General features: G+C 35.7%; 1 protein-coding gene across 3 annotated transcripts in view; it reads left to right on the plus strand.

Annotated features, from left to right (window-relative positions):
* The window catches only part of MTX2 (metaxin 2), a 68,725-nt gene that overhangs the window by 21,767 nt on the left and 20,131 nt on the right, over positions 1 to 26,827 (plus strand). For 2 of the 3 annotated variants that reach the window (XM_055397185.2, XM_055397187.2), the window contains exons 2-3: positions 8,145 to 8,192; positions 9,405 to 9,451. In XM_055397185.2, the coding sequence (XP_055253160.1) occupies positions 8,145 to 8,192; positions 9,405 to 9,451 (95 nt within the window). Of the gene's footprint in view, positions 1 to 8,144; positions 8,193 to 9,404; positions 9,452 to 25,166; positions 25,245 to 26,827 lie in introns of those variants that run through there. The other variant, XM_055397186.2, reaches the window with a different exon arrangement.

Consider the following 26,827-nt stretch of genomic DNA (forward strand, 5'->3'; position numbering starts at 1 on the left):
TCCACCATGTGAGGACCTGGCAGGAAGTCAGTAGTCAGTGACCTGGAAGAAGTCTCTTACCTGAACCCAACCGTGCCGGCACCCTGCTTTTGGATTTTGAGCTTCCACAACTGTGAGAAATAAATTTCTGTTGTTTGTAAGCTGCTCAGTCTGTGGTATTTTGTTATACTAGCCCAAAATATACAAGAGAGTAACCTTACCACTATGTTACAGAATACTACCTGTCAGTATTTTAGGTTTATGGAAATGACATCATGACACTGCACCTGTCCGTTTGCTAACAGGAGCCACTTTCTTTTTGTTTAATTTTCTTAAAAATTGAAGTATAGTTGATGTGCAATATTGTATAAGTTACAGGTGTACAACATAGTGATTCACAATTTTTAAAGGTCGTACTCCACTAATAATTATTATAAAATATTGGCTCTATTCCCTGAGTTGTAAAATACATTGACCACTTTCCCACATGTTGAACATTGATCTCCGACTGTTGAGGTGATTGGAGAATGGTTTTAAACTCCTGTTAGGTGAAGAGTCACTTCCTGCTTACACATCCTCTGTAGTATCATTAAACATCCCCTAAGAGACAGTGCCTTAAATGACAGTCCCCTAAGGGACATTGTCATTTAATATAGTGTTATCTTTGGATTGTACTATAATTTGAAAATTGAATTGCAGGTTTAATAGTTCTTAAAATTCTAGTTTTGATAAGGTTACCTGTCATTATAAGTCTCAGCATCTTGAAAATCTGTTTTAAATGAAGGCTTCATATCATAACTTTCTAAAACTTACCAGGTTTTGAACTTAGTGGCTATGTTGACATCACTGAGATCATCAGTATAGTATTTATGTCAAACTAGTAAATTTATTTCCTTTTCTTTGTGTGTCTTGCAGCAACTTGTCCATGTTTAAGAGCTGCCAGATGTTGAGGATTTTGTTATATTAGTAGTATTTGTATTTGCACCTTTGGCAGAAAGACATCCAAATTTGGAGACAGGTTACGTGTGTTTTTTAATCCTTTTGTATTACACTGTCTAAATAGTCTTTGGAAGCTGAAAAGATGACATCTATGAGCTTTTGGAGTGTAGTTGCCTAAGGATAAACGGGGTTTGACTTCATTAGTGCATAAATGATAGGTTTGTGTAGAGTTATTATAGCATTAATCAATTTGATGGATTGGAAATATGACAGTATTGAAGCAGCATGTATTATTAGTGCCTATTATTCTACAAATTATGTCTTCACCTATGTTCATATGCCAGAGGAGTCATGTTGTACATTAAGAATGAGGAACTTAAACAACAGAGGGGATCTCTTTTCACTGCCCTTCTCTTGTCCTTTTAGATTAGATCATCAAGAGGTGGACTTTGGAATTAGACTTGTTTATTAGGTCATAGCATTTTCATGCTGTGAAGTGAGTGGAATGCCCTAAATTGAGTGGAATAGATCATCTGGCACCAGAATGACTTATCACCCAACTTGATACTTGAGAGAATACTGCAGGTAAAATGGAGTATTTAAGAATCTTAGGTATATACATATGTTAATTTGTTGGCAGTAATCATTTCTCTAAAAGTTGTAATGGATTAATAGTAAAGAATGTTGATGTTTTTGTTGTATGGGTTGATAAAACTTAAAAGCAGTAGGTACCTTTAAGAGAATTAAATGAGAATCAAATTTGTATTTTGGGGGGCTATGAGAATTATTTTACCATGTATGCATTTCTAGCATAAATTTATTTGTTTAGATGTTATTTATTTTATTTTAGGGTTTACACAAGTCCTAGACTGTGTATTCTCTCTCTTTCTAAACTTTCTTCTCCTCCAACCTAAATACTTATAGGAGATAGAAATTATCTTTGAAAAACCTTGAAATTCATTTGCATAAAAAAGCCCTCTATCTCACTAAAGGTTGCAGCTTTAAGAGGAATCACCTTTGCTCCTAGTAAGAGAGACATTAGTGCAAAATTCTCAAGACAATTTTACCTAGACAAAATTGGAAAGACAGTAAAGGACAAAGGGGTAAAAGACTTCTAATAGTGTTATTTGAATAGGAAGTGTTGAGGTGCTCCAATATTTGCTTTATTTCTAGACGTTTTAAATTTTGCCTATAAAATAGTAGATTTCTTCTTTATAGTAATGATAAACATTTTCATGGATCTTTTGCTGGGGAGTGGGAAGTCATTGTAATTTTTAAAAATGAATTAATATAGGTCACTAAGAATGTCTTAGTGTACGTTATTTCTTTGTATGAAAATGAGATAGTAGTTTCTGATTGTAAAATAATTACTTTCTGAAAGGTGGGTAATTTTACTTTGAAACTCCTGTGATAAAGATTAGTTTTTAAATGATACTTAGACCAAAATAATTTAAGTATTGCTTAATTTGAGTTTCATATTTTCCCATATATTGTATATATCGTTATTAATATCGTATTCATTTTGGGGCATTTGAGAAGCTGAGTCTTTAATAAATACTCTGGATCATGGGAATTTTCACATTCTAGGAACTTACTGCCTAGAAAGGAAGATAAGATATTGACATAATAATAGAATAGAGTAGAAAGCAATGTATGATATAAGACAGCAAAACGCAATGAGCGGTATAGATAAAGGAGAAATTAGATTTGTTTAGTTACAGAAGCTTTCTTGATGGAGGTAGCATTTTAAGCTTGGTCTTGAAAAAGGTGTAGGATTTGGGCATGCAGTGGGAAGAAATATTCTGGGTAGAGGGTAACAGTTTGAGCAAAGTCACTAGGGTGAGAAAGTATAAAGTATATGGAGGAAATTTTAAATATTCTGGTAGGATGCAAGGGTCCTATTATTAGATGGTTGGGTAGTCAGGTATTCCCCCCACCCCACATTAATTTGTGTGTGTTCTTTCCAAGCTTTTTTTGTGGTCAAAAAGATGATTTCACTAGAATAGACAAGGACTTGTCTTTGATCAAGGATATGTGAATGGCTGAGTTCCCTCATGAAACTTCAAATAAGTAGTTATTTAATTTGAACCAGGTTTTCTCAAGTGGGGTTAGGTGTATATACAGGGGATTTATGCTAGATAATCCTTTCAAGTACAGAAAAGAAATATTGGAATTTAGGTTTCAACTTTTTAACTGTTTTCTTTTTTAGTGTGTTTTATAATATGCATGATTCACTAGGTTAGGAATACCAGCCGTATGATTTCCAAATCTTATTTGGGTCTGCCTACTTAAATATTTTATTGATGGGGACAAGAGATTTTAAAAAGTGGTATTCCCTAGGTTAGAGAGAAAGAATACGGACAGGGGAGTAGTGAGATGACTTGTCAGATGGTTGAGGGCATTGGTGATGGTCTTAGGAGTATTGCAACAGTAATATCCAATGGAAATTGTGTATTTGATATAAGACAGAAAGAGATTTCCAATTTCAGGGTAATTTTACAGGATTCGATTCTGCCAGCTATTTCAGGGAGCTGTTTCATATTTTTATAGTTGAGTTAGCTTCTCTGCTGCTTCCTTGGGGGCTCAGTTGGTAAAGAATCTGCCTGCAATGCAGGAGACCCAGGTCAGGAAGATCTCCTAGAGAAGGAAATGGCAACCCATTCCAGTATTACTTGCCTGAAGAATTACATGGACAGAGAAGCCTGGTGAACTATAATCCATGGGGGACTGTAGAACTACAGTCTACAGTCGTAGAGTCAGAAACGACTGAGCAACTTACACTTTCACTTTATCCAGAGAACCCCAATGTGTGTGTTAGTCTTTCAGTCATATCCGACTCTTTGTGACCTCCTTCTCTAGAGGATCTTCCTGACCCAGGGATCAAACCTGGATCTCCTGCATTGCAGGCAGATTCTTTACCATCTGAGCCACCAGGGATAAAAATTTATCTTTTTTGGCCGTTTTGTATAGTTTTCTTGTCTTCTCTGCTGCTTTTTTAGCCTAAACAGTACAGAATCATTAACAATAATGATAGCTCATGGTTGATTTGTAGATCCAATGCCAAGCCACACAATTTAGGATTTTCGCTGGTCTCTCTATAGAATAACACACCAGCCGGTTCTTCTCTCATGTCATGCTTAAAATGTGAGCTGATTCACATAGGTGATGTACTTAAATCAATGATGCTTATGTTTTCTGAACTGCTCATGGGTGAGATCATTCCCTGCATACTCTGCCATTTCTTGCCTTCTGGTCTATGGATGTACTGGAATTCCAAGCTGTTGAAATAGCATGGTTATATAGGTTTATATCAGCTTGCCTTCCCTTTTTAAATGAAATGTTCTGTTTGTGACCCACTCCAGTATTCTTGCCTGGAGAATCCCATGGATGGAGGAGCCTGGTAGGCTACAGTCTACGGGGTCGCACAGAGTCGGACACGACTGAGCATCTTCACTTTTCTTTTCTTTTTCTGTTTGTGAAGACAGCATCAAATGTTTTGGCAGAGTTGCTGCTGCTGCTGCTGCTGCTAAGTCACTTCAGTCGTGTCCAACTCTTTGGCAAAGTTACTTTCTGAGAATTTATTTTCAGTAATAGTTTCTGAGTTAGAGCGGCAATTGGATAAAGGAAAATATACCCTGCCAACCCCATTTTCAGCTTTAGGTTCTAATAACAACTTTTACAAAATAATTTTCTTTTCTTCCTTTCTTTCTCTATTTTTGGTTTTGCTGGGTCTTCGTTGCTGCCTGGACTTTTCTCTACTTGCAGTGAGCGGGGGCTACCCTTTGTTGTGGTGCACTGATTTCTCATTGTGGTGGCTTCTCTTTTTGTGGGGCACTAATTCTATATAGCACGCTGGCTTGAGTAGTTGTGGTGCATGGGCTTAGTAGTTGTGGTTCCCGGGCTGAGTAGTTGTGGCACATGAACTTAGTTGCTCCGTGGCATGTGGAATCTTCCCGAACCAGGGATTGAACCTATGTCTTCTGCATTGGCAGGCAGATTCTTTACCCCTGAGCCACCAGGGAAGCCCCAACTCCTTTATTCTTTCTTATTTGTGGTTGAGTAATATGTTACACCTTGGAAGGAAAGTTATGACCAACCTTGATAGTATATTAAAAAGCAGAGACATCACTTTGCTAACAAAGGTCCGTCTGGTCAAGGCTATGGTTTTTCCCGTGGTCATGTATGGATGTGAGAGTTGGACTGTGAAGAAAGCTGATCGCAGAAGAATTGATGCTTTTGAACTGTGGTGCTGGAGAAGACTCTTGAGACTCCCTTGGACTGCAAGGAGATCCAACCAATCTATTCTAAAGGAGATCAATCCTGGGTGTTCATTGGAAGGACTGATGCTAAAGCTGAAATTGCAATACTTTGGCCACCTCATGCAACGAGTTGACTCACTGGAAAAGACTCTGATGCTGGGAAAGGTTGGGGGTGGGAGGAGAAAGGGACGACGGAGAATGAGATGGCTGGATGGCATCACTGACTCTGTGGATATGAGTTTGAGTGAACTCCGGGAGTTGGTGATGGACAGGGAGGCCTGGCGTGCTGTGATTCATGGGGTCGCGGAGAGTCGGACACGACTGAGCGACTGAACTGAACTGAATATGTTACAAGATTTCTTTTAAATATGCTGGTTGTATTAGATCAGGAGAATGGGAGTGGGGCCGGTGATGATAAATGAATTTTTAACTGAAATTGCTAAACAATTCCTGTTCTTACGAGACGTCTGATATAGCAGAGTAGTGACTTTAGCTTCTGATTTATTAAAGAACACTTCAGTTATATTCAGCATATATTTAATGCTAAATGTATGTTACTCTATTTTGAAAATTTGTAATCCATGGTCTCATGTACACAAAATAGCTAATCAAAAATTAAAATTATCAGAATATTTAATTAGAGCACCTTAGTATTTTAACATATTGATCAGTAAAACTTTGATTAGCCAGAATGTTTAGGGAATTGAGTGATAAGTTTAATATCTCTTTTCTTTTCATGCACAATTAATGAACACCAACTGTATGCAAAACATGGCACAGTGTGGCATACACAATGCATGTGACACATTTTTGCCCTCAAGGAACTTAATTTCAGTGTCTTTGAAACTTTTGTAAATTTTATTCCTTTGCTTTATTGCTTTGACAAGATTAATAAATGCATATAATTGAATCTTTGATGATGTAGGTTCTTATAACAAATGAACCTCACTGTATCGTTCTCATATGACTGTAAACGGTGTAGGTGTGCTGACCATACAGTTTATCCTAAAAGGTTATTTTTGAGTAGTTTGCAGATGTCAGCTTGTTTGTGTTTCCCTGCCTTTTATTTTTGAAACTGTTAACTGGTTAATTGGATACTTATTGAAGTTTTACTTTGTTAAAAGGTTTATAGTAACATAGTAATGTAGTGTTTAATTGCACTGTCTTTTTGGTATGTAATTGAAGTTTGGTAGCTTTTATATATATGTATACAGACAGTCTCCAACTTAACAGTGGTTTGACTTAGAATTTTCTGACTTTACAATAGTGCAAAAGTAATATGCATTCAGTAGAAACTACTTCAGATTGTGAATTTTGATCTTTGCCTGGGCTAGTGATGTGTAGTGAGATACTCTATCTTGATGCCAGGCAGCTGCAGGAAGCCAGAGTTCCCAGTCAGCCAGAAATCGCAAGGGTGAACAACTGGTCCACTTAAAATCATTTTATACCCATAAAATCTTTGTGTTTTCATTTTCAGTACAATATTCCATAAATGACATGAGATATTATCAATACTTTAGTATAAAACAGGCTTTGTGTTAGGTGATTTTGCCCATCTGTAAGCTAATGTAAGTGTTCTGCGCACATTTAAGGTAGGCTATGCTATGCTATAATGTTTGGTCAGTGAGGTATATTAAATGCATTTTCAAGTTACAGTGTGTTTATCAGGATGTAACTCCACGGTAAGTTGAGGAAGGTCTGTAATATTGTGGATAACTGTACAAAACTATGAATTATTTGCTTGGTGATTTTATGGTGTCCCTGAGTATAAGTTTAATTTTGTGTAGCCCAGACCAGGCCAAATTTTACAGTTTATAATAATTACTACAACTTTTTCTTTTCATTCTCAAGTGGAAGTAAAAGCAGATTAAGGTGTCCACCCCCCATCCCCTCCTAAGACTGTTTAAGTGAATACATCTTAAATGATCATTCTTAAAAGAAAAAATGCTTCATGTATATAAATTTCTTTTTTAAAAAACCAGCTAGAAGTATATATTAAATAATTTGTTGCTATGTCACAGAGACTGCATTAGTTTAAACACCGTAAGAAAAGTTAATCAAATTTCATGTATTTGACTGACTTTCTTGCTGACAGCAAATATAGTTAGTGTGTTAGAGTTGGTGATTTTGATGTTTTACGGATTTTACAAGGAATTCAGCAAATAATATCCTAAATATTCTGTCTGTGGAGGCATTGCTTCTTATGTGCAGTTGATTAGACAAATTCAAATCTAGGGCTTTTTCCAAGCACTGGTAGGTTGCTAATACTCTTTGTAGCTGGAGTCTTCACTAGATAAGAAGTTAAGAGTCAAGGTCACGTGTGACTTTAGGCCTAAAATGAGCTTCACCAGCTTTATTTCACATTGTTTTGACAGGTACTTACTGCTGCATTGTATTCTCTGTTTTTGTGAGATGATGTTGGTGGGTTCAAGGCAATTAAACGTAGACAACAGGATTCTCCTTATAAGGAAAGATGCACAGCCTGATATGCATAGATTTGATACTATCATAGTGTCTTCTGAAAATTTACTTTGTTAAAAGTTTACAGTAAACTATAAATACTGTTTAACTATTTTTCTTTTCGATAGTGAGCTGAAGTTCAGTGTCCTTTTATATTTGTGAATATCATTTTGGATATGTCTGTGTTTGAAGGAGGCTAAAGGAATAGTAGCATATAGGCAGTTTTATTTTTTTAATTTTCACTTTTGATTGGGCAAAATGTCTTCCATTTCCTCCCCATAAAAAATTAAACTACCACCAAACATTCATTTAAATGAAATTGTCTAACCTGCTTTATAGGTTCTCATAGAATCTACAGTAATGTGACTAGTTGCCATATTTAAGGTATCATTGGTAACTTAATCCTTGGCAATTTATGCTTGACATTAAATGCTCTAGGCAAATGTATGTGTTTATTAATTTGGTTGGTTATTGATATATTTTTGCCCTGTGTACATGTTTCCACAGCTGCAGAACCTTGGCCTGAAAATGCTACATTGTATCAGCAACTGAAAGGTAGGTGCTTATTCTCCATTAAAAATGGCTTCGTATCAAAATATGTGTGTTCAGTCATGTCTGACTCTTTGTGACCCCACGGACTGTAGCCGGAGGCTCCTCTGTCCATGGGATTCTCCAGGCAAGAATACTGGAGTGGGTTGCTAATTTCCTCCTTCAGAGGATCTTCTCGACTCAGGAATGAAACCTGCATCTCCTGAGACTTCTGCATTGACAGGTGGATTCTTTACCACTGAACCACCTGGGAAGCCCAGATATATCAAATATATATCACATATGTCAAAATATATTTATTACAAAAAACATCCATTGATAATGCGATTTAATGCAAAGAGAACATGAAACAGAAGGAATTTCCTTGTATAATTTGTCTAGGAGATTTTACCTAAACTTGTATGTGCCCGTGTAAACCAACTATTCATGGCCTGTAAGGTGCTTAGTTTATTATTGACTCATTATATTGGCTGCTGTAGGCAGTGTACTATGGCATGGTTGCAGGAGCAGTTGGCAGATTTACTGCGCCAATAGCTGACACAGCGGATTTTTGAAGTCCTGTGGTAAAGTGGGCTCTCAGTAAAAAGGAACTGTTAAAATGTATAGGCTAGGATGGTTCAGGCTCCCTTTAGCAGCTCTTCATATATCATCAGATCACATTATGGACCCCATTTGGGGCTCAGCAGCCTGCTACAGTTGTCAGAGGACTGCAAAGTAATGAAGACTAATAGGCAGCAGCCCTAGTCTTCTAAGCATGGAATTTTTATTGCAGTGAACTTGTCATCTTTCTTTTGTGTGACAGATCTAGACACACTGTGCAGTATTAACTGTAAGCTGGTTTTATACGAGTTTGAATGCTTTTACTTTTAACTAGAGAGGTTTGAGCAGAGATACTATTTTACTTAATTTTAATGAGAGGGATTATTTCTTAAAAACTTGAAGAAAGCTTTCGTTTTTGAGTGAGCAGTTTTACTTACATATTGCTGATAAAATACAGTAAATGATCAGATAGATTTAGAGGAAATAGTCTTCATTGTTATTTACATATCATGATACTTTAATCCAAATTGTAATCTTGTAACATTGATGTAGAACTTCATGATTACGCTTTCTTTTTAGAAATAGGGATAATTTTTTAAAATAAAAAACATTTATAAGTGTATTTTACTTGCTTAGTAGTTATGCTTTTGACTCAGACCTTTCATTGTATTTCTACAGGGGAGCAAATTTTGCTTTCTGACAATGCAGCTTCTCTTGCTGTGCAGGTAAATATGTAAATAATGCAGTGTTTTTTTACTTTTTGCTTTTGGCTAAATATGCTAGTATTGATTATTTGGGGTGATTTCTTCATTTATAGGCACAAACCATTTTCTAACTTACTTGTAAAGATTTATTCACTACGTATTTAAGTGTCACTCTCTCACTGTACTCATTCTAGCCTTAATCCATTTGGTGGTTATGAAGCAGACATATTTTTCTGCAGCGACGCCTTATATATTTATTGATTACATTAGTGCCTATTATCCCCAGACCACTTATTGAATATAATAGCTCTTCGAGTTTTATATCACAGTTGTGGATTCCAAAAGATTTGTGGCCCTGTAAACTTTAAACTGCACTATAGGAAGAATAGGATACTTGGGGATGGTTTGCTTTTAAAGAAAAGAGAAATGTTTATGTAGATTATGGAATTACAGATATTGAAACATTTTACATATTTAGCTGCTCTTTGTTTCGTTAGCTTGCATAGTTTGAATCACAAGGAGTATTTTAACATGTAGCACCTAAAAGATAACTTAGAAATTTAAGACATGCCTGTTTGTTGGAAATGAGATTGTGAGCTTCCTGAGGACAGAAAGGAAAGAGGGACTGCTTGTGCTGCATTCTAGGCACGATACTTGCATTGGAGAAGGAAATGGCAACCCTCTCGTGTTCTTGCCTGGAGAATCCCAGGGACGGGGGAGCCTGGTGGGCTGCAGTCTATGGGGTCACACAGAGTCGGACACGACTGAAGTGACTTAGCAGCAGCAGCAGCAGGCATGATGCTAGGCACTTGGTCATCTTGTGTTTTCTTTTTTTTAAACACAACTTGGTATCTTCTGGACTTAATAACTATGACTGTTATACATCCTTAATATGTCATTCAGTACATTTTACTTTTAAGTCGGAGAAGGAAGGAAAAGATAGAAGGAACTGTGTTTGAGCAATATTTGTATGAATATGAGAATTTTTAAGTTTCTTTCAAGTTTTTTTACTTCTTTTAGAAGATTTGTATATTTTTACCAAGAATATAAATTTTATTTACTTATGTTTATTTTATCTTTAGGCACTAGTACTATAACTAGTGTATTTTCTTGTGTTAATCTTTGAGAAGCAGAAATTCTCAGTTGGTTATATTTAATAAATAAGTACTTTATACTTCCTTTTTGGCAGGGGGCATAAGGAAGTTGGAGTTTGTTTAGTTTTCAAATACTAATAATATAGTGCCTAGTATATAAAGTGTGCTCAGTAAATATTTGTTGAATGAAGGGTTTATAAGTGGGGTAGAAGCAGTCTTGCTTGATAACTGATAACACAAGTAAATTATGTTTTATGTATGAAATAGTGTCTTCAGTCTTTATATTTTTGAAAAGATAGCTTCAGGGCACAGTGACTATTTTAGATGAAGCACTAATTCTTAACCCTGTTTTAGTTGCCATTTTGGGAATAATTCTTTCAGTCTCATGAAGCTATGGGATATTTTTCCAGAAAACATTGCAACACACACACAGGTATAGACATTCCTGGGCAATTCTGCATATGGTATCAGGAGACTTATTGATGTCCCAGCTGAAGCTCTCTGGGTATCCTGTATGAAGAGCCTCTAAAACTAAAGAATATTAGTTTAGGAAGTGCTGCAGTAATTTTCACCAGTAGGAATGTTATTTTGGGTAAGAATAGACCAGTGGTTCTTCGCTGAGGGAGGATCTCAAATCCACAGAGAACATCTGACAGTGTTTAGACACTTCTGATGGTCACAGCTGTTGGGGTGGCTGTTTTTGGCATCTATTGGGTAGATGCCAGGGATTCTGTGAAACAGTGCACAAGACAGTCCCGCCTCAGAAGGAATTATCCCACCCTAAATATAAATGGTGTCAGTGTTCAGAAACCCTAGAATAGATGGCTTAACTAGTTTTTGGCATAAACCAAGATATCAGTATATTACTGTTAAAAAAATTTAACATTTTAAATAATCTGGAGAAGGAAAGAAAAAAGAAATCTTAGTGTGTATCTTCTTTAATAATTCTGTTTTTATGGTTCTTATTAATTTGTTTTCTCAACATTCATCTCAAATCATAGTTACAATTAAAGCTAAAACCAGAAAATACGAATCTTTTAAAATGCAGAATTTTGTATAACTGTTTTAATTTTTTGTTATCCTACACATGTCACTTAGATGATGAATTAACCAGCATATATTAAAAATCCTTGGTTTTCTTCAATATTCTTTGACTTGACAGCTGATAGTAGCCATGACTATAAATGTGACTTTTCCAGATATCTGATGTAAACTTTATGGAGTAATTTTCTTCTATATAGTGGTGAGTATCCTTTTGGAAGAATCAGTTAAATGTATAAAATTGATCTAACAGTGTGACAGGTATCCATAAACTGGATATTTCCTAGAAAATACCAGATATTAAGCATTAGATACTTTAATAGTTAGCCACCTAAGCAAGCCATCAGGAAATTTAAATTTTACATACCACATAGGCTTTGCATTTATTATGGTCCTGGAACTAAATGGTTAGACTTTTTTTTTTTAATTAAACCTCTTTATGATTTCAGTTTAAAAGAAAATAAAAAAATTTTTTCCCCTGTGGCTGTTTTTTTAATCTTAGATTTGCTTTCTTTCTTTCATCCACGAAGTACTGTTATTACCTGAAGTGTTTGCCTAGTCATAAAATAATCTTGTATGTTGAATATTATGAAGTGTTAGAGTAGTGTGTCTCTCTGGTTCTCACAAGCAGTACTATGTGTGTGTGTGTTCAGTACAGTTCAGTTCAGTCACTCAGTCGTGACTGACTCTTTGTGACCCCATGAATCACAGCACGCCAGGCCTCCCTGTCCATCACCAACTCCCAGAGTTCACTCAAACTCATGTCCACAGAGTCGGTGATGCCATCCAGCCATCTCATTCTTGGTCGTCCCCTTCTCCTCCCGCCCTACACATACATATATATGGCAGTGTGTGCATACAGTGTTATACATACACAAACATTAGGGAGAGAAAGCTTCCATTTCATAGTGTTACTTCCACTTTGAAGCTTGTATTGATTGGAAAAGAACTTTGGTAACAATTCTCTGTTACTATCCTCTCATCCCCTAAACCAACTGCCCAATAGATACATAATGTATATAATGTTGCCCACATATATGTAAGGTGGTGGCCTTGTTTAGTCACTAAGTCATGTCTGACTCTTGTAACCCCATGGACTGTAGCCCGCTAGGCTTCTCTGTCCATGCAAGAATGGACAGGCAAGAATATTGGAGTGGGTTGCTATTTCCTTCTCCAGGGGATCTTCCCGACCCAGGGATTGAACCAACTTCTCCTGCATTGCAGGCTGTCTCCTGCATTACAAGTGGATTCTTTACCACTAAGCCACCAGGGAAGCCCACTCACATATGTATAATAGTTTAAAATTTTCTAGTAGCCACACTAAAAGAAGTAAAAAGAAATGTCAAATTAATTTTAATAAATATATTTTATTTAATATTGTCAAATATTATCATTTTAACATAATCAATACAAAATTTATTAACGGGATGTTTTTCCTTTTTTTTATGTTAAGTTCAAAACCTGATGTTTATTTTACACATCTGAATTTGTGCCAGCCACATTTCAAGTACTCGATAGCCATATGTAGCTGGCAGCTCTTGTGTTGGACAGCACATGTCTAGAAAAACTGTATAAGCAAATATATATGAACTTCTAAGTTTTCTGCAGAAAATACTTTATTTGATTTTTCTTCAAGAAATTTATGTCCTTATGAATTCAGTATCTCTTGTCTTTTATAGCAGATTCCACAAGTGAAATGAGTGAATAATCTCTGTTCCAGATACCTCAAACATTACTGTTTAAGTTTCCTCATCTTTAAAAATGCAGATATAATAGAAGCTGTCCTACTGGATGTCATGAAGATTGAATGTGTTAAAAAATATATGAAATGTGTATAAACATTAAAAGCACTTAGAAAAGCACCTGGCATATTGTAAACATGCGGTGAATATTGGTTATTTCCTTCTTTCCTGGTTCTTTGACAGAAGTACACATTATCAGTGTCAGCAGCAGGAATGGAAGCTTGCAGGCTTTGTAATATCTAAAGTGGTTAAAGCAAATATTAGGTGTAAGAATTATTTTTGGATTTATTTAAATCTATATGAACATTAATAATTTTTGTGATCATTCTTTTGTTGTATGCCTAAAAGTTGTTAGTGTAGATTGCTTTAATTCAATATTAATTAATATTATTTTAATAGTATTTACTAAATAAGGCTTGTTTTAGAATTAAATATTGAATGCTTTTGTTGATTAAGGCACTCTTTTTAAAGAGCTTTTCTGAGAGATATCTTATTCAATCATTACTGTAACCCAAGTGTATGGTACTGTTATTAAGCTCATTATTAAGTATGTGGAAACTGAAGCGCAGGAAAACTCTGGCCAAGGTCATAAAGCCCATAAATTCTGGAGGTAAACAGACACCAGCAGCATTGGCTGAGTGCCTGCTACATGCTAATCACTGTGCTGAGCATTTAATTCTTAGGAACTCACTTAATCCTGATAATAACTGTATGAAATCAGTGCTGTTAAAAATCCCCCTTCTGCAGATAATACTAATAGAACAACAATAATAACTGTAGCTAAAATTTACACCGTAGTTTCTCCATGTGCCCTGGTGGCTCAGACGGTAAAGTGTCTGCCTACAATGTGGGAGACCCAGGTTTGATCCCTGGGTTGGGAAGATCCTCTGGAGAAGGAAATGGCAACCCACTCCAGTACTCTTGCCTGGAAAATCCCATGGATGGAGGAGCGTTGTAGGCACAGTCGATGGGGTCGCAAAGAGTCAGACACAACTGAGCAACTTCACTTCACTACTCCATGTGCCAGGTCTTATTATATATACTTTAGGTATCATAGATAATCCTCACATGCAGCTACCATATGAGGTAAGTAGCATTATTATTATCATTTTACAGATTAGGAAGCTGAGGCAGAAAAGTTAAGCAGTTGGCCCAAATTTACATAATTAGTACTTGACAGAGCTGGAGTGCAAACTCAGGGAGTCTGGGTCAAGTCCATCCCTGTAACACTTCGCCGCATACCAGTTCAGTGTGTGATACAGACCTTTGGAGTTTTATCTAAAATTAAGTAGATAATTTAATTCAAAAATCATTTCTGACATTTCCTAGCAAATTGTATATAACAATTTATGGATTACATTAAGACATGAAAGCTATATTGCAGCTTTTGCATCTCTAAAATGTGATGAAGGTAATCTTACCTATATTATGGGTTATTATGAAGTTCAAGTTAGGTAATAAATGGGAAATTCTTTTGAAAGAAATGAAAGCAGTATAACTACAAGATGATGTTGAATGCTGAATTAGTGCCTATATTTCAAGGATTTGTGCATATTTTGTGAATGTCTATATAATAAAATGTTATTTCTAGTAAGTTGATTAGAAAGAATAGGATTACAAGATCCTGTTCTAGAAAGGAATTTGTTTAGTATATATGAAGCCAATTTAAAAAGAAGACTGTTTCCCTTTTTTGTATGGCTTAATTTGAATACTGTAAAAGTTTAATTCTTGAATTTACTTTTTAGACAGTGTCTCAAACTGATTATCAGAATGCTGCATGAAAAAGTAGCGTTGCTTTTTACTTCTGCAGTTTTTACTTCAGTAAGAATAACATTTAAGCTCAGGTTAAGGGAAATGTCCCTATTTTACTTAATATTCTTATTTTTTCCTATCCTTTGTGAATAAATACTTAATCTCTAAAAGTGAAAGGGAACACTACAGAAAAACACTGTGTTCTTTCTGTTGAATGTGTTTTAATCATTTAAAAAGTCAGCATTTTTATAGGCTGCATTAATACTGGACCACAAACACTAATGTGTTAGTTAGATATGCTGATAAATAGCTGACACTTGCTTTTTCCTTTTCTGCAAATGATACCTTTTAGGTGGACGTATTAATTTGAGGTTAAATGGTAATATCCTGATGTAGTGATTGGGGAAGAGCAGAAGAGAGGAGTATCTTTTTTCTTTGAGACTGCAGGTCAGTTGTGTGAGGAAACAACTGTGGTTAAGAAATTACAGCAGCTGTAAACTTGTATCATTCAGATGGTCACAGTGGACAACTTACCTGCAGAATTTTAGAGGAAATGATTTTGAATTTTCAGTTTAGTTTAATACATTTTTTGATTTGCTGGTTCTATGCAATTTCTAAGTGTCAGTTTAAACCTCATATAAATACAACAGGTAGGAATGTACCAGTGCATTGATTTTAATAGAGAAGTAATAGAATGCTATTTTATGTAAAACATTTTAAAATTGATATAACTTCCTTAAAATTTCATAAAGGATACAATTTTAGTTTTTTAAAGTATGTTTATTCTTTACACTTTGATCATTTTCTGCACAATGAGGCTCCTGTGTTCCCTTTCAGGATGAGGAGAAGGAAAACTAAGGGGTGGAGAGAATTCAGTGAATCCTTTTCAGTATTCTAAAATGAGCAAAATGCAGGCTGCAGATGTTTCCTTGATTTAAATTCTTCAGATTGAATGTTACATTCAGTTCAGTTCAGTTCAGTCGCTCAGTCGTGTCCAACTCTTTGCGACCCCATGAATCACAGCACGCCAGGTCTCCCTGTCCATCACCAACTCCCGGAGTTCACTCAAACTCATGTCCATCGAGTCGGTGATGCCATCCAGCCACCTCATTCTCTGTCGTCCCCTTCTCCTCCTGCCCCCAATCCTTCCCAGCATCAGAGTCTTTTCCAGTGAGTCAACTCGTCACATGAGGTGGCCAAAGTATTGGGAGTTTCAGCTTTAGCATCAGTCCTTCCAATGAACACCTAGGACTGATCTCCTTTAGAATGGACTGGTTGGATCTCCTTGCAGTCCAAGGGAGTCTCAAGAGTCTTCTCCAGCACCACAGTTCAAAAGCATCAATTCTTTGGCGATCAGCTTTCTTCACAGTCCAACTCTCACATCCATACATGACCACTGGAAAAACCATAGCCTTGACTAGACGGACCTTTGTTGGCAAAGTAATGTCTCTGCGGTTACCATTTTTATATCAGAAGTATTAGTGTTTTGGCGCTATCTGCTTATAGCACCTGTAATGATTTAAATGTATAAAATGTGACCTTTAGAAAAGATAACTGTGAGCTTAAATTGCAAATAGAATTTAGCAGATTAAAAAATTCTCATTATTAATCCCTCAACACATAAATGGTGTGGTATATATAAAACATTTAAGTTAGTCTTACAAAATTTGTGAAAATGAAGTGTATTCAAAACAGAATTAGATGGGTATTAGAGTTGTCATTATTAGTAATTAGTGAAATAATGTAAAATGGTTACACAGGGTAATAGTTTGTTAATATCAGTATCTACCTAACTTAGCAAAAAATTTACACTCCTGCAGTTCTGAGAGATTACAAATTAGAATATCAACCATAGACTCTTTGTTTAAGAAGTAAACAGCAAGCAGCATTTTAAAATTTGTTGATGTTAAACAGAACAATAAAGACATAGCAGTAAGATGAAAAAAAGACAGTCTATTTTCTTAAACAGAAAAAGGCTAGAATTCTTCATTATTCGATAAACAGTATCAACATAATCAATCTAGCATCATTGTATTTGAGCTGAAAATACACTTAAATTTGAGGTCATACACTACCCCGTGTGAGTGAAGCATCATTCATATAGTTCTAAGATGAAATTACCCTTGAATGAATAGCATCTTCATTTATCTTCAAACCTCTTCTGTGCTTTTAGTGAATCTACTCTTTCAGCACTCTACAGCAAGAATTACGTTATACCATTATACCAGAGCATTCCTGCAGTGTGAAATAGATTGGTTTGGAAAATGAACCTGGCTTTGCTATAAATTACATTCCCAGGTACAAAGGAATTTGTTATTTTGTTTAAAATAGTCACAAATATAATTAAGGTCTTAATTTATGTTAAACTACAAATGTGGCTATTGCTTTAACTGGATTAGGAACTTAATCTGTCACTTTAAGAATGATACCTAACACTTTTCATTTGTAACCTTTAGATACATTATTGCAATTATAGGGTCTACAGCTGTTTGATATAAAAAATGAATTATTTTAAAATTTGTTCTTGGTTTTTAATTTTAAAACATGTCTCTTAGTAAGGTGGAAAATAATTCTTCAATTGTCACAGATTTTCCTTTGTGTCCTGGTAAAACAAAATATGAATTAAAATTTGAATCGTTTTTATTTTGTGCCCTGAAAATGGCATTGCATGGTTTAGAAGAGTCCTTAGTGAGTTCTTACCTAAAATATTTCAAATTTAATTATGAAATGAATAGAAACTTTGTCCTAAAGAGGAAAACCTGAGGTCTGCTGTCTGTGGATAACTGGTAACGGCTGAACTGAAAATGGATTTTCTCTATTTAGAATTTGGATAATTTTGTTAATTTTACATTTATGTACATTTAGAAACTATGTTTATAATCCCTTAAATTCCAGTGTTAATCAGTGTAAAGCACCCAGTGTTTTAAAAACTTACTGAAGACAATTCTTTAAAATTTTGAGTTATTTTAATATTTTTATTGGCAAGCAATGTTGATTTTTTTGCTTAAGTGCAATTAAAGAGTATTGTTTTGTATTTATAAGACAAATGTTCCTTCTGTTTTTGGGCTAAAGAAGAGGAGGAAATTAATTGTGTTGTTCATTGGTAAATGATTCAATATTGAGTTTATCATTAGGTTAAAAAATGAAATAAATACATTTTATATTGCTGCCATCTACCACTTAGTTTATCCTAAGATTTTTAAATTTAGTGGGTTTGTTTTTGTTATTGTTATTTTTCTCAGTTGGAATATTTATTTTATCTGTGAATCACGGAACTTCACAACATTCATAGGAGCTTAGAAAAGAGTAGTTTCTTATCATTAGGCTCAGATTGTTCATTGAATGCCAATTATGTGACTGCTGTTGTATTAGGTTCTTGGGTTACAAGAGTTGCTTCTGGGTCTTTAACTGCTTTATAACTCTTTTACTTAAATTTTGACTCTACAATTTACGTTTATTTATATTTAATTCTAACAGGGAAAGTTTATACCTTTTCCTGTTACTGTCATCTTTTTTTGTTGCTTTCTTTCTGAACTTGATTTTTTTCTACAGCTCTCAGGTATTGATATATCTAAACTTGAGTCAGATATTCCAAGAGTGGTATTCAGGTGAGAGTTGTGTTAATTAGGAGGTCCTCTTTTATGTGATCTGTTCCATATGTGCTCCCAATAGCATCTCATGTTTTTGGTAACAAAGTTTCTCTGTTTAAAACTTTTTGTGCTTATTGAATTGTAGTTTCTGATGATTTCTGCATAGCTAATTTTTTAAAAAGTTGAATTGCTGTTACTGTTTTTCTAAAACATTACTTGTTTAAATAGCTCTGAATTTAATAGGAATCACATTGATCTTTTTAATGCAGTAGGCTTTGGTACCATAGAATCATGAATTGCTATTCTGTGCTGTAGCTTACTAGTTTTCTGTGAACTTGGGTATGTTTTTATTTTTATGGATATCTGTGTCTTATTCATTAAGCAAATGTTTATTGAGAATCTATGGTGTGCCGAGGATAAAGTAGTGAACAAGATAGGCATGGTCATATTGTACTCATGGAGCTAATGTTCTGGAGGGGGAGGCCTTTTATCAGTTTTATCAGTGTGTGTGACTTTGAAAAGTTATTTGTAAAGTAAAAGTTTATGTCAGTATTAAAATGTCTTCATTCTCATTTTTGCTTTGTTGAATTGAGTGTGTATTGTATAGGCTTTTGGTTATATTCTATTTATTCTTTTAATGTTTACTTAGAGGTTTTTATCTTAGTGTACAATTTTTCTATTTTGATTACAAATAGTTACAGTATGTAATTATTATTTATTTACCCTTTTCTCTAAAGGAGATGTTAATAGGTAAAGTTTTCTTTTGAAATCACCAAGGTTGAAAAGTCTTTTTTTTCCACAGATCACTATTTATTATTACTAATATTATTACTACTAATTTTAATAGTAATATATTTATTAAAATACTGTATGCCAGCTGGTGTGTAAAGTGTTTCACATATAACACCTCAGTTAATCTGCCTAATAAATTGTCTTCCTTTTAGAAATGGGGAAGCTTATGAAGTAAAGAAACTTTCTCAGACTAACACAAGCGTCAAGATTCTACTCTGAGATGGCTCACTGGGAGGCTTCTGCTCAGTTAACTCTTATTGTTCTGTATTGACTCTTAAAAGAGTAATGCAGAGGTTTCCATTGTTTTAAAAGACACTCTAGTCTTCCACTTAAACAGCTTGCTTCTTAAATCTCTACTCTGTTAGGATCCATTAGGTTCTGCTGGGGCCCTTAACCAGTGACAAAGGAGTGGGAGTGTGCTAATAGTAGCCCAGTTATAAGAGAGGTATGGCTTATGAATCAGCAACAGCAATTCAGATTACTTTAAATGATGATAAGGACAGCATCTCAATGAGGGAGCATCTTCCTTGTGCAGATGCAGCAACAAGGGTGGGCCTGTTGTTGGCTGGCTGTGTTTCCATTCAACCAGGGTTGAGCCCTTTTCACCATTTCATAAACTGAGTATTTTTAATTATCTTACCAGAAGCTTTGCCACCATGTTACTGAAGGATTGCTGTTATAGAATCCTTCTATATTCCTGATGCTCTTTTTTAAAAAATTTTATTTTATTGAAGTGTAGTTGATTTGTGGGCTTCCCCAAAGGCTCAGTGGATAAAGAATCTTCCTGCAGTACAGGAGACACAGGTTCAATCCCTGGGTGGGGACGATCCCCTGGAGAAGGAAGTGGCAACCTGTTCCAGTATTCTTGCCTGGAAAACCCCACGGACAGAGGAGCCCGATGGGCTACAGTCCGAAGGGTTGCAAAGAATCAGACACAACTAAGCACGGAGGCATGGCATAGTTGATTTACAATGTGTTCATTTTTATTGTACAGCAGAGTGATTCAGTTATGTATGTATGTATATTATACATTCTTTTTCCATTATGGTTTATCACAGGATATTGAATATAGTTACTGTATACTGTATACTGCTATACAGTAGGACCTTATTGTTTATCCATTCTGTATATAATAGTTTACATCTGTTAATCCCAAACTCCTAATCAATACCCCCCTCCTTGCCCCCAGCCCCTTGTCAACCACAAATCTGTCCTCTGCTGCTGCTGCTGCTAAGTCACTTCAGTCGTGTCCGACTCTGTGCGACCCCATAGATGGCAGCCCACCAGGCTCCCCGGTCCCTGGGATTCTTCAGGCAAGAACACTGGAGAGGATTGCCATTTCCTTCTCCAATGCATGAAAGTGAAAAGTGAAAGTCAAGTCACTCAGTCGTGTCCGACTCTTCAGGACCCCATGGACTGCAGCCTCCCAGGCTCCTCCATCCATGGGATTTTCCAGGCAAAGAGTACTGGAATGGGTTGCCATTGCTTTTTCCAATCTGTCCTCTATTGCCATTCTTTTATCTGCAGCGTGTGTTAGGTTTTTCCCCAACATTTAAGCTGCTAGTTTTATAATCTAATCAAAGCAGTTGCATTGTTATCTACAATAGCAACTTTTGAATATAGGATTTAAGATATTTGTAAGGGTCAAATTGATTGGTAACAGATTATTTCTTTAGACTCTTGGCCTTAATTTTAATTGTATGTAAATGAAATATATTTTATTCCTCAGAGTTATTTTTTTTATAAAGTATCTGAGCTGTAGTTCCCAAAAGGTTTGATTCAGAAGTAATTACTGAAGAAATAGAGTTTAAAATCTTCATCGAATATCATAGGTGTCATCTTCTGGAACTGTTTTTAGAATTTCTCTTATTTAAGTTCCCAGTGAATGCTATTTCTAAAAAATTGTAGAGTTAAGAAAAATGTATTACCTTTTTATCTTTACTTTTCCCTTTTTTGTAATAGCAGTTGGTAACATATATCCTTTTTAGCTTGGAATCAGAAATTTTGGAGTTGCTGATCATGTTGGTGGGTATTTGAGTTCCTATTATTTGATTCCATGGATGAAGTTGCTAGGAGCATTCTTGTATGTTAGTGGCTCTCTGCCTCCTTTCTTTTTGGTATATTTCTGGGAAGGGGTATTACTGGCTGCTAGAGTAGGCATCTGCTTAGTAGTCAGTATTACTAAACAAATCAAAGTTACTTGTTTATACTCCCACCAGCAATGTATGGGAGTCCTATCACACAAAAAATGTATACTGTCCCACCCTACCCCAAATCCTGATACCCAGAGACGTCTTTCAGTTCTTTTAGCTGTATTTTTTCCCTTGGGTATTTACTGCTATAATTTCGAAGTAAGATGTTTGTGTTCCTATTTCATTTTTTAATTTAAATGTATCTATTGAATTTCACTGTGAAATTTAATTTCCGTTTTACAGCTCTCTCCCATCTTCCCAATAGTTCTCTGACTTTTGGGGTTAAATTAATATTCAGTGTTTATATTATAATTAGAATGTAAATAATGATCCTAGCTGAGTGGCTTGGTATACAACGGACATATTCTTTCTATATGATTTTTTTTTCTTTGAGTAAATAATATTTTTATCTAATTCATTTGGGTAATTTTCTATACTCTTTGAACTGGAAAATTTCCCTCACAGTAGTCAAACACACCACGTCTTTTATTTATTTCTTGGAAATACTACCTTTCTACTTTAAATGGAATGGTTCCTTTCTTGGTAGGCTTCAGAAATGTTTTCTTATGACTGCTATTCATTATCGTTCAGGGAATTCTGTTTTCCTTTTTTTAATGTTGGATCCCCTAATTTTCTGCATTCTGTGCTCATTTTTTCTTGGTTTATTATTTTTATTTTGGCTTTTTAAAGACCTTGCTTGTATTGTGGTGTTTTTATTCTATCCACACTCGATTGATACCTTAACCACATGGAGAATTTTAGGTTGGCAAGATTTTCCCTTAGAATTTGGAAGGCCTTTTGTCATCTTCTAGCATTTGGAATTGCTGTTGAGATATTCAGTGTCATCTCAGTCCCTTGTATGCCTTGCTTTTTTTTCTCCCCCCCTTTTCTTTGTTTCCTTTTTTCCTTTCTTTCCCTTTTTTTCTTCTTTCTTCCCTCCCTCCTTTCCTTTCTACCTATATGCCTTAAGTAGATTCCTTAATCTCCTTAATCTCTCTGTACTTCTGTTTTCTTATCTTAAAATAGGGATTTTTTTTCTACCCCATAAAGTTTCTATGTAAGTACCTGGGACATAGTAAGCGCTCAATAAATATTAGCCATTATAAATTTTCTTTGAAGTTGCTCTCTGCTTTCTGCCTTTTCTGTTTCCTCTTGTCTCCTTTTTTTGTGGTTTGTTTTGGCTCTGTATGTTTGAGGCTATCATCAAATATCTCTTGATCTCTGCTAACAATTTATATTTAAGAGTGAGGCACTAAAATGCTGATGGGGGACTTTTTGATGTGTGGGCTTCACTATAGACTGATTGCACAGTTAGCTACTATTTTTCTGGCTATTATCTTAAATGGCCACCTGCTGCTGCTGCTGCGTCGCTTCAGTCGTGTCCGACTCTGTGTGACCCCATAGACGGCAGCCCACCAGGCTGTCCCGTCCCTGGGATTCTCCAGGCAAGAACACTGAAGTGGGTTGCCATTTCCTTCTCCAATGCGTGAAAGTGAAAAGTGAAAGTGAGGTTGCTCAGTTGTATCCGACTGAGTGATCCCATGGACTGCAGCCTACCAGGCTCCTCCATCCATGGGATTTTCTAGGCAAGAGTACGGGAGTGGCTTGCCATTGCCTTCTCCTACCCCTCACTAAAACCATCCGTATTTGCAGGTGTTTTCTGTGGAGAGATAGTCTATAAGGACTACATTTGGCTGCCAGTGTTTGGGAGTTTTTAGAGAGAGGGACGCTGTGGGTCTCTGCCTTCAGTGTACATGCTTCCCCTTCACTTTCTTTTCACTGTTACTCTCCATTCAGGGCCATCTGCTTTGCTTGGATCCTGAGTCAAGAGTCTCTCTGGTTTAGTTCTTCCGGAGGATGAACCTGTGAATTTTGCCTGGTTGGGGATGGGCTGGTTGTCTGATGACTTTCATCCAGTTCTGTTTTTCCTGCTTCATCGCACCTCTACTTGACCTCCAGTTGTGGAGTCTTCCTAGTTTCTGTGATGCAAATGTAGTGATTTTCTCTTCTTTGTGCTCTTAGGTTTCAGCTTCCTCTGCCCTGCTAAGTCTGCTTTTCGTCTTACAAAAACGGGTTGACATCTCTGGTCTGCTTTGGTCGCCTCTTCTGTGTGTTTTTCTGAGTTTATATGTTTTCTGTTTCTTCGCTATTATTTCATTGGATTTTTTGAATGATTGCAGAGATAAATATAGAAGTTCAATCCTTCATATTTAACTGGTTATCAATGATCTAGTGTTACTTTTTCCTTTGAATTTTTTTCAGAAATAAAAAAATATACCAACACTCTACCCCTTCAATGAATTTTTTTGTGTGCTATGAATTTAATTAATTCATTCACTATGTTGAAACTACATCAAGCTTATTAAATTTCAGGGTCTCAGCAGTTAGGTGCTGGGTATTATGTTCTCTGTGTGTGTGTTTAAAAAATTCCTACCATGTTATGTGTTTAGACACTCAGTAAATTTATATTAAAAGAATAAATACATTTAATAGCTGTGGTTTTATTTATTCATTCTAAACTCTTAGTTTTTACTTTTTAATAAACTTACCTGACCAGTTTGTCAGCTGGGATTGCTCAGCAAATGAGTAAACCCAATACTAGGTCTTTCTGAAATTGAAAATATTATGGTATTTAATGTGTCACTGTCATCAAAAGGTGATTGATCACTTGCAGGATTTGTGGACACTGTAATACTCTGCAGGCAGATTTTGTAATATTTAGCCTAATCTCTTTCAGATGATGTCAGCCTCTTTTGCTTAGATGTCTTTTATGGACTGATTGCTATTGCAATAGACCCAATGCTGTCCAATAGAACTTTTTGTGATGATGGAAATGTTCTGTTACTTATACTGTTCAATAAATGTGCTAGCCACTTGGCACATGTGGCTGTTGAGCACATGAAATGGCTAGTGCAATTGGGGAGCTGAAATAAACTTTTCAACTGTAGTCAATTTAAATTTATGTTAAATAGCCACAGGTGACTAGTGGCTTCCCTATTAGACAGCACAGTTATAAGTCATTGTTCTTATAGGATGTGCTGACTTTTTGATTAAGTTATTTTATGTTGTCAGTCACTTGAATTAGTTTGGAATAATGTGTTCAACAGAGGAATAGGAGTTGACTGAGTTATCCTGACTTTATTATTATTGGAACTACATTTTTCTTTGGATTTACATAAGAATAAAAATATGCAGATTGCTGTTTCAGAATTGAAAATAAAATGTGTTTTAGGTTGGTGTATCATGCTTCTTTTATTTGGACTATTTGAGGTGCAGATAAGAGATTGAAAATGCAAGTGAAAGGTGAAAGTACTGTTTTGAAACCTCAGAGATTTTTCTCCTAGCCTACGTGAGAAAGGAGAAATACTGCTGAATCAAAGTCTGGTTTGGATTTAGAGTTTTTATATTCTTAAAGACAGTCATGGTAATGTTTTGTTTTGCATTTTTAATGTTTGGATGAAAATACTGTGTTTGTGACCTCAGATGTCTTTGTGATTAATTCAGATTAATTCAGAAAATTTCTTTTGAATCAGGGATGAAGAATAATTGCAGTGAATGGTATAACATTAATCTTTGGCTAAGTAGAATTGTGGCATCAGTTGAGGTCTGTGGTAAGTTGAATATTGTTAAATTGGTCAAAATTAAGTCAGTTATTTTTTAGTAAAGAAGTAAAAATTTCATAAGACTGAAAACATGGCTTTGATTGTAGAGCATTACAATTTTGCTTAACCTTTTTTAGTGAAACAGAGCTTTTTGGAATAATGATTAGTATAGTTACCAATATAATACATGGAGGTTAGCAAAATATACTGTATTTGCTATTTTATATAGTATTATGACTGTGGCTTCCCTTGTGGCTCTGCTGGTAAAGAATCTGCCTGCAGTGCGGGAGACCTGGGTATGATACCTGTGTTGGGGAGATCCCCTGGAGAAGGGAAAGGCTACCCACTCCAGTATTCTGGCCTGGAGAACTCCATGGGCTGTATAGTCCATGGGGTCGCAAAGAGTCAGACATTACTGAGTGACTCTCACTTTCATGACTTAACTAACAGCAGAATATCATTATGATCTTCAAGAAGATAGTTCAAGTGGTTCTGTTCTTTTTGTTCTTCTGAAGCCTCAGACTCCTCCAGGTCCTTCATTCTCAGACAGTTTCTCCTCCCATTTCACAGAATGTGGCACTTCCTCATTTTCCCATCCTCACTTACCAGCTTATAGTCATCATCGCTAATTCTGACCACCCCTTGCAAGTACAGTGAGAAAGGGTCCTGTTGCCTGGAGGGGGAAAAGATGCTTCGACCTATGCTCTTATTTCATTACTTTTTATCTTCTGTTAACTTGTATATCAGTTATTACCTGGTTCTTGTCATTTCAGCCTATTTCCACTGTTTTTTCCTGCTGTATATGGTTTAATGAGCTCCACATTTTTTGTCTCATTGGGTACAGATACATATGTAATGAAGAGAGTTGATCCTTCTTAATTCCTGTCTCCCTTTTCTTCTCAGTCTTTTCGAAAGATCTCTCTATACTTATTTTATTTCTTTCCTTAGCAGTCTGTGTTTTAACAGGCCTTCCGCGTGATTCTGATGCACACTGAAGCTTGAGAACCACTGCCTGCAGTCCATACTTGTGGATTAACCAAGAAACTCACTATTATTGTTATAAATTGGGAGCATAGGTTATAGTTTTTAGAGGACTGTTAATGTATACTTACACAGACAGAGTCTATGGATGGATAAGTTGTTCTTTAAACCTGGAAACAGTTAATTGTTAGTCAATTAGGTAAGATTAGGTTTGGTTCTTGGTTTTGGAAAACCCAAAATAGCAGTGGCTTAAAAAAGAGGATTCTTTCTTTTTTCTCCTCTCTCTCTCTCTTTTAATACAAGTAACCCAGGTTTGGTGACTGCATGATTATCAAAGACTTAAACTTCTTTACTCTTGTTGCTCTCCCACCTTCAACACTCAGCTTCTGGTGTGATTCAGTTTGGCTGCTGTGGCTATATGATCAGCCTTTTCACATTCTAGTCAGCATGAAGGAAAAAGAGGAGAGGTCATATCTCTTCTTTTTAAAGTCACTTCACAAGCAGTTTCCCAAACTTTTAAGTCCCATAAGCCAGAATTTAGACACTGGTCACACCCAGTTGTAAGGAAGCTTTGGAAATAAAGTTGTTATTTCAGGCAGCCTTGTGTGAAA

The sequence above is a fragment of the Moschus berezovskii genome, chromosome 2, assembly GCF_049115385.1.
Source record: "Moschus berezovskii isolate FMDL1 chromosome 2, NW_MosBer_1.0, whole genome shotgun sequence".
Lineage (NCBI taxonomy): Eukaryota > Metazoa > Chordata > Mammalia > Artiodactyla > Moschidae > Moschus > Moschus berezovskii.